The sequence below is a fragment of the Gobius niger genome (assembly GCF_951799975.1).
Source record: "Gobius niger genome assembly, chromosome: 13".
Taxonomy (NCBI): Eukaryota; Metazoa; Chordata; class Actinopteri; order Gobiiformes; family Gobiidae; genus Gobius; species Gobius niger.
Window position 1 is genome coordinate 30064581 of NC_136864.1, and position 9008 is coordinate 30073588.

Below are 9008 nucleotides of genomic sequence, written 5' to 3' on the forward strand. Positions count from 1 at the left end.
TGTATGTGAGATATTAGCCAAAAACCAAGACAAAAAAATGTGCATTTTGCCAGTTACCATAGTTACCACTATGGAATTAGAACGTTGTGATGTCACGTGAACGCAACCTATGGAGGCTTTTACAATATTGGCAATAATGGCAAATATGTTTACAAGAATCCTACAAACTGCATTTATAAGTACACAATACTGACTGATAGATTTATGCTGCACTATGATGGTTTGTTCCAGTGGTGGATATTTCAGCCAACACGTGCAGTCCGATTCTGGAGAGAGTTCACAGTATTTGGATCCACCCCATCCGTCCGTGGGCCAGACCTTCTCCAGCTGAGATCAGGAGGTCTGAGCCTGTTCACTCAGACTCTCATAGTCCTTGTGGATATCCAGGGGTCCATAGAGTTCCTCCAAAACCCTTAGAACTTCACCCTGGACCCAATCCACCTGCTCCAAGGGGCAGTACTCATCCAGACTGGACCTGAACACAATGGCACAGATGGTAGTCAGTTAGGTTTACATGTCCAAACTTCGCACATTCATGTCAGCAATGGTCCCGGTACAAAGACTGAGGCGATAGTTCCTTTGTGGTTGCCACGCCTAAACTGAGGAACAGCCAGCCCCTCAATCGGAATGTTCTCACGGATCTGCCCTTTTTAAGTCCAGATTAAAGACTCATCTTTTCAAACTGGCTTTTAACACACACTGAATTACATCTTGGATGCAATCATTTTGTGTTTTTACATTTCTGTGAAGCATTTCCTCCTGATGATGATACTCTGGGCCGATGCGTACAGTAAGTTATTATTATAAGTAATATGTTTACTTTAGAATATGTAAAAAAGTTATATGTCCAAAGTTTATAAACCAAATGTGTTAAGGGGGGATTATGCACCTTTTGAGGTGGGAAAAAAGTTGATATTTGTGCTTATTCAGCATGGTGTCTTTTCCATCACAGTGGTTTTCAACAACACTGCAGCATCATTTGTTTTGTACATTTTGCTCCATCAGCAGTGAAAACCTTCTAAATTAATCCTGGAGCGTCCTAGAGAAAAGTTTTCCTGGAAAACAAAGGAAGTGCAGGATAAAAATGCCTTCAAAGTACACAAGTATTGAAAGCTTTGTATTGTATTTCACTATGGCTTGGCAGCAAGTACAATTCTTTTCTCTTACTGCCATGTTCCGCGAGTGCTTTCTCTCATATATTTCCCTCCCTTTCTCTTTTTGTTTTTTATAATGTAATTTTAATAATATTAAAATTACATAATTTTAATATTATGTAATTTACATATTATGTAAATTGGTATATGCAATACCTTTATTCGGATATGTCTGTTTACCTATCATTTATTTATTTATTTATTTATTTATTTAAGTAGGGACAGTACATATTAATGAACATATAAAATATGTAAATATGTCAGATTTTAGCCATAGGCTAATTTCCATCTGTTGTCCCTAGACAGGCTGATGTGAAACTTCACATTGAACATTTAACAATGACACACAACAAAGTCACAAGACAGTACAGGAACAGAACGACTGCAGGACAAGGAACAATGGGACCACAAGATACACATTCAAATATACTGTACAAAGAAGTGGGCAGTCACTCATGTGCTTGTGACGGCTCACGTGACATGGGTCACCATTTAAGATAAGATAAGATAAGATGGTACTTTATTGATCTCACAGATGGAGAAATTGCATTCGATGAGAGAGCATCCGGCAGCAGCACCCATTCAGTGCGCACCACTCTTTTTTTTTTCTTTGGTGAAAGATCGTTGTGTCGCGGCCGCCATCTTCACTGTTTTGGTCACAGGAGGAGCACTGGTTGATGGGAAATCCGTAGACGATGACCACGGCGGTGGAGCTCTTGCGCTTGGCCACGATGTTCTTGGCCACACAGGTGTAGTTGGCCGTGTCGGACAGACGCGCCTGCTTGATGATCAGGTTGTGTCCACGGTGATGTAGAAGTTCCTGTCCTCGGCCGGGTCCATGATCTCGTTGTCCTTCAGCCACTCCACCCGCATGACCTTGGAGGATGGAGAAACTGTAGCTGCCCTCTGTCTCCTCTGATCATCTGAAACGGTGCACCGCCTCCTGGGCTTGTCCCTGTCTCAGAGCGTGGTGTCCTGCACTGGTCAGCTCCACCTCGTCCTTCCTCTTCCTCCTGCACAGCTCCCTCCACAGTCTATCACCATCTCCTCGTTGGTCCCTTTTGTTGTTTCCTGTAGCTCCTCTTGTGACGCCTCCCCCGTGCTGCAGGTGTGGGGGCTCTTGGTGCCTCTTCACTGTTCAGTGTCTCAGAAGAAGATGTTTGTAGATCTCAAAAGACCACCTGGTTACACTTTCATATTTTAATCTGTGCCCTGACGAAGACCACACAAGTGCAAGACATAAAACTTTCCCTAAATAAACAAACAACGGGCCGTTTTGGCGGACATTCCTGCAGTCAGAACGAATATTGCACCTGCGACTCCTGTGGCATTGTGCTGTGTGTAAAAGTGAATATTTCAGACTGTCCTTTTATGGGTATATGCACAGTGACCCCACGTGGACAGTAAACCAGACGCTGTCCTTCCGGTCCGCTATCTCTTCCCATTAAAAATTAGCAGGTCCCACAGAAATGAAGCGATAGCTCAAGATTTGGTAAAGAACAGCGAGTAAAAGTTTGGATGTGACTGGAGCAGGTTAGAAAATATTACGTGAGACGTAACGACTTCACTGGAGGAAACCTCCGTGTTCATAACGGTGGATGTTTTTGTCTTGAGGCAAACGCGGCTAACAAAATAAAAATTAAAACTAGCGCAAAGTTTTGAGCAAGCCTGCGCAAAAAAGAATCGTCCTGTTAATAGTTTAAATAATATTTACTTGTCTACATGTTATATTATCATTTTTTAACACTAGCCTTTAGCTCTAAGATAAAAGCTCCTACATTCACGACCGCTGGCGTTTCCTTTGGGGCAGGATTCACAGTGAACATGATGTTGCTGTGACTGTCCATCAGTAACTCGTTGTCCTTAACCAGATCCTGAGCTCTCTTTTTATTTGTGTGGGACTTGCTAGTAGTGAAAGTAAACGATCGCCGACAGGAAGTACAGAGTCTGGCTTACTGTCCAGGAAGCCGTCACGTGGGGAAACTGTGCATATAGCCTATTATAGACAGCTTAAAGAGGGGGTATTGTGTTTTTTTCAATCACATAGCACCAGTCTATAGCACACTACAATGATGACGAAACCTTCTGTTGGTCTGTAAATGCAGTGAATTAGAAAAACTACCTTGTATAAAACTGCTCTCTCAAAATGGCTGTAGCAAATGTCTTGAAATAGGCCTCTGTCTCTTTAAGAACCTCTGACTCTTTCCGACACGCCCCCTCCACACGCTGTCTGTGGCATCAGTGGGGAGGGGGTTCTGCTGAGGAGCAGTGGTTGGTTACTCGGCTGGTGACGAAAGCTCGGAGGCGTCTCCAGGAGGTGGGGGCGTTCCTAGGAGGACTCAGGCAAACTTATCCCTAAAATGGCCGCCATCAGAGTTTTTTACAGATTACTCAAAAATACGTGAATGTGCCAAGGCAACACGTCCGGCATGTTTTTAATGAGGGAATGCCATAATAACATGATGTAAAGCTTGAAAAAGTCGATCTTGCATAACACCCCCCCTTTAAGGCACACCTGTGCAATAGTCATGCGTCTAATCAGCATCTTGATATGCCAGACCCAGGCCGCTCACAAAAACAAAGTTCGATATATTGAGGCAGGAAAGTATCGCGATAAACGAGAAGAAGTGTTCAATAACAGACTTAAACAGACATGTGAACAATATTTGAGCGAAATGGGTCTATTGCGTTTATAGAAAATGTTTCATGTCTTTGAGTTCAGCGCATGAAGAATGAGAGCAAAAACAAAAGAGTTATGTTTACATTTTTGTTGAGCAGTGTTGGGGAGAATACATCGAAATTGTATTTAGTTACTGAATACTGAATACTTGCCTTAAAATGTTTGTCTAATCAGAGTACTGTATTCTGAATACTATGAATACTTTTAGAATACTTTCACATTGATAAGTCATAATATTTATGTATAAATATGGCGTATAATTACAAAAATGAAGAGCTTGATTATTGGAACAAATGTTATAAACTCACTTATCATTAATTATGATCTTTTTGAAATGAAATGTGGACTGTACTTAAGTAATTCTCACTGGGATTACCTGGACATAGTGACGAGTGTGGGTTTGGGCAAACGCTTCAGAACGAGCTGCACTGCATGGACCAGGCGCTGGATCTCCTCCTCACTGCTGATGTGGTGAGGCAGCTCCACGGTGTCGCAGGTCAGACCGGCCTGGTGCACCTAGACAACACCAAAGCTTCAAGCACTCACATCTCGCCACATTGCTTCCACAACACTTCTCTATCGACAGGCAAACGCACAAAGCCTCACATCCACTAGGGGGCCCACAGAGGCTAAACATTTGCAATTATACAGATACATTCAAATTAATATGCGAACAATGGAGAATATGCCCACCATTTCATAGTCAGGATTAGACTTTCTCGATTTCAAACTTGAAATGAGGGCCGCTAAAGGGGCCATCCTGCAGGGGAACAAAAGCATGACATTTACTGTAGCCGAATCAAATATGGCGCTGTGTAAATGAGTCTAACCCAGAGTGCTCAGCCCAGCGAGCGACCGTCTCCTCTCCGTCGTCCTCCAGCAGGTCTGCGAAGGCCGCCTCCAGGTCCTCCAGCTGACGCACCCGCTGCTCCACGCACTCCTCCAGCGCCTCCTACAGGACAAAACACCGACAGGTCTGTTGACTGACTGGTCTATAGGCTATACGCTAGGCGAGGGTGAAGAGCTTAAGAGCAAACTGCATGAGAAATGAGTATAGCCTGCTGTTTAGACCATTGTGACAACACAAATGTGTTAAGAGCCACTCATTTACACCATCTACTTGCTTTAAGCTGGTACATTGTACCAAACGTACCCGATCAGCCCTGGGGGGTGGACCTCTGAAACTGTAGAGCTCCTGAAGGATGGTGTACTCCTCCTAGACGGTGGCAAATTTCAAAAATGAAATAAAAAACAGCACAATTTAAAGGTCAGGCTTTTGGACACAGACCTGTGTATAGAGCTCTTTGAAGGGGTTTTTGCAGGAAAAGAAGTCCAGGTCTATGTCCAGGATGTATGGCTGTGTGTCACTGAGTAAAGCCGACACATTTCTCACGATGTACTCCGTGGAGCCTGGCTTCTCTCCTTGGCCCTGTGTACTTAGAGTGGGGCAGTCTCTGAGGCCCTCTGGTGGCACAGGTGGGTCACTGCAGCCACTGACCCCAGGTCCACTGCTGCCCTCGGCTCGGGCTCTCTTCACTTCAGGCACGTTGGACTTTTCTGAAACAGACAATATGACGGTGACCGAAAGCACCATCAATGCTGACAGGAAACAATACAAACAGTGTCCAGACCTGGGAGTGGCTGCAGCCCTGGCGCTGTGGGTTCCACTCTGACCACGCTGAGCCTCAGGGGTTTACTGTTCTCCAGCTGCTCCTCCGAAACGTACAGCCCATCGCTCAGGAAGTAGTTCTCCACACTCGTCACCCTGTTGAAAGGTAATTGCCGCAGGGTTAGGGTTAGGGCCGCTCTTTGGGGGTCATTTATCAAGACAGGTGCTAAAGAACGGAGTGCAATCTGGAAAATAGCATGAAATAGCGTGAAAACGGCCTCAGTTGTTTAAAAAAGGAACTACAACTATCACTGCGAGGGACAAAATGTTCATGTAACATACAGACAGAGCCATACCTGATGGTGGTCGTGGACTTGTCCCGTCCCACCAGGAGCCGGTGTGGCCCCTCAGTGATCTGCTGGGCCCAGTACGGGTGTAACCAGGCCACAGAGGAGACGTGTCCAGCGTACACCATGGGCATGATCCAGTTCTCGATGCTTAGCTCACTGAAAACAGCACAGTGTGGATTCATTTTACTCTCCTGAGAATAGTTTCCATTTAACCATCCGACATCCTTGTTTGTAGGATGTACTTTCTGGCGGACGACTCCCCACTGATCTCACAATCTATGATGTTATTACAGTGTGAATGCCAGAAATCCCCAGTGAAAAGTAAAAAAAGAGTCAGTGATGCTCGCAATCATAGAAAAATTGTCAGCCAGCTCTTTATGTTGCTTTACCTGAGGAGTTTCTCCTTGTCAAACACGGTGTCGGCGGCCATGTTGACCGGGATGAGCAGGTCTGGATGGGAGTCCAGGTGAACCAGGGGAAGGCCGGCCAGGGGCAGGTGTCTGGAGGCGATGGAGCGGTAGATATGAGGCACCACCTACAGCACAGAGGCAGAATAATGAAATATCAGCAACATCATCATCATCCTTATTGTCCCTCTTTAACCTCCCCCCAAGTGCCTTCTCTCTCTGATCTTCATATCAGCTTTACCCAAATCTAAAAGGTTACCACCTATAGGCCAGTGTAACGCCTCATTTAAAGACCTGTTTGACATCTTTTTTTTGTTGCGTTTTCGTCACATTCTTGCCACATTTTCACAGCTTTTTGTAACCTTTTTTGTATTTTTCCTGTCGCCCTTTTGTTGCATTTTCATCCTCGTTCTCATCTCTTTTTTGTAAGGGTTGGGGTTTAGACACTTGACACATAAGCAAACAGCTTTTAGCTTTGGGTAAAGTCAAACAGGATGTTCTCCCTTGATTCAGGCAGGGGTTAAGGGGTTATAAACATTCAAGACTGCACTCTTTTGTATTTTGATGTTTTTATTTTTCTGAAAAATGCTTGGTTTTCACCGATCCCCTTGGTTTTAGTTATATCGTATCGTATCTATATCGAGATATCTGGCATAAATATCGAGATATGACATTTTGTCCTTACTGTTCAGCCCTAGTCTAGTCCGCAGGTTACAGACATTTATAACTCGATATTGATACGATAACGATATATCTTTCAGCCCTACACTAGACATAAAGCAGTTCCCAAAAAACGCCTGAACACAAACAGAAGCATTAAAGGCTCAATACCTGTTTTTTTTTATTGCAAACAATAAAAGGAGAAGCCACTAAATTAAAATGTTAGTTGTGCCCAAACTCATTTGTAGCTTTCCAAATATATTTGTAGCATCCACAACTTACAGGGTCATTTTTCACAAAAAATTTGGAAATGTTCATAAAATGTATACAAATGTTTTACAATTTGATGCACGCTGTTTTCCCCGTAAACGTTTGTGTTGACAATATACTAAAGGAGGACAAAATACATTTAATTCCATTTATAGACGTAAAATCAGGTATAGCTCCTTTAAGTTTAACCCAAAATTCTGACATTTCAGAATGGGATGGTGTGTCGCGAGGTGTCAGATGAGAGAAAATAGAACTTTCCAACAGCAAACCCCTGAAGTGGATTTTGGATTTATTTGACAGCACAGGCAGCTTTACCCAAATCTAAAAACTTCTTGAGACCGGTGTAAAGCTACAAAACTGATCTCAACAGATCATTTTCCTCACGTTGTTGCCGTGTTGCTGTCACTTTTATGACTGTTTTTTAAATTATTTTTTTGCTGTGTTTGTCACATTTTCTTCACATTTTTGTCGCTTTTTGTATCACTTTTTTCATTGCGTTTTTTGTTGCGTTTCGTCATGGTTTTTTTGCAGCATTTTCATCCTCATTTCATCCGTAATTTGATGCTTGTTTTCCAGAAACCTTTAGATTTGGGTAAAGCTGAACTGGAGACAATGTGATCGATTCAGATGGGGGTTAAGAGTTTAAAAGAACTACATTTTTTTTTTAGTAATGGAACAAAATTTGTGCACCTTTAGTATATTGTAAACTCAGACATTTGAGGAAAAAAAATCAAACAAAAAGCAAAACAATCTAATAATAAAGCCTTTGTATCAACTGTTTGAACTTGCAGGCTAGTTTTATAACATTTTTGCAAAAGTGATCCCGCAAGTGGTACAATGCAAATTGTTTCTTTGAAAAATTGGATTGCTACAAATATGTTAGGAAAGTTCGGACCACAGAACTATTAATAAAATCTCCAATGTTTCTGGTGCTGTTGCATATGAACTCAAATATTTTATACAAGTAAGATAGCATGATACTGTTGCTATAAAAGTTTTATGGCTAAGCACTTCAGTTACTGATAGATAATTATAGCTTACTGAGCAAGCCTAAAAATACATGTCCTTGTATTGCAGCACATGTGTTAGCTACTAAGGACGTTTTACATGTTTTATAAGTATAGAATTAATGCTAGACTAAAACCAAGCATTAATGTGAAGTGGGATTGCTGAAGAATAATCTGAAAAAACAGTTTTAAACCAAACTCACATCGTGGTGGTCCTCCACAATCCACACCGGCAGGTCCTTGTAGGTCCTTTTCTGCGGCGCAGAGCTCATATCCGCTGATGAACAAAATCTGTACAAGTATAAGGTTAATTCATTACATTTCTAGTCTCAAAATGCTTCAAATTGGAAGAGAAATGGGTTGCCGAGCTAAATATGCTAACGCTAACATGCTACCATGGCGACCAAGCACCGGCGACCGCTCTGATTGGTCCATAGGGCCCGGGTGGAGCTTACTTTTAGGCATAAGACAATCAGAGAAAAGGAAAACGGCACATGGTTACTCGTGGGACCAATCAGAGCAGCGGTAGCAAAGGAACTCCACGTTGTTTTTGTGTTCGTGCTGAAACAAAAGATCTGTGAAGGTTATTTTGTTCCCCATTTTGTTCCCGCTTATTTTTTCATTTTTTTTCCCCATGTATTTTTTCTTCATTTCTTTCCTATTTTTCCGCTATTTATTTTTTTCCGTTTTTTTCTTATATTTTTTTCCACATTTTTTCTTCATTCTTCCTTTATGATCATTATTTATTTTTATAACATAAAAAACAAAACAAATGCCATGATTTCAAAAACGTGTTTCAGATGGCCTTCATCCAATTACGTTCTTATGTATTTTACGTTACAGTCTATAAAAAGGGGAAAAAAAGAAAGAA

The 9008-nt window shown here is 42.2% G+C and overlaps 1 protein-coding gene across 1 annotated transcript; it reads right to left on the bottom strand.

Annotated features, from left to right (window-relative positions):
* Positions 1-8537, bottom strand: cUnh5orf22 (chromosome Un C5orf22 homolog). The gene is made up of 10 exons (XM_079570160.1): positions 8341-8537; positions 6183-6328; positions 5800-5949; positions 5466-5599; positions 5123-5391; positions 4988-5050; positions 4665-4786; positions 4528-4594; positions 4211-4350; positions 1-475 (listed from the first exon to the last, which is right to left on the bottom strand). Exons 1-10 carry the CDS (start codon positions 8407-8409, stop codon positions 334-336), a joined length of 1302 nt encoding a protein of 433 aa, XP_079426286.1. The 5' UTR covers positions 8410-8537; the 3' UTR covers positions 1-333.
* Positions 8538-9008: the final 471 nt, after the last annotated feature.

What these genes read in the sequence shown, in the direction of transcription:
- cUnh5orf22 (XM_079570160.1), bottom strand. Translation starts at nt 8,409, where the DNA reads ATGAGCTCTGCGCCGCAGAAAAGGACCTACAAGGACCTGCCGGTGTGG. An exon ending in AGGGCTGCAGCCACTCCCAG is followed by an intron (nt 5,392 to 5,465) that starts GTCTGGACACTG and finishes TGTCTGTTTCAG; the next exon opens with AAAAGTCCAACGTGCCTGAA. An exon ending in CACCCCCCAGGGCTGATCGG is followed by an intron (nt 4,787 to 4,987) that starts GTACGTTTGGTA and finishes TTTGTCCTGTAG; the next exon opens with GAGGCGCTGGAGGAGTGCGT.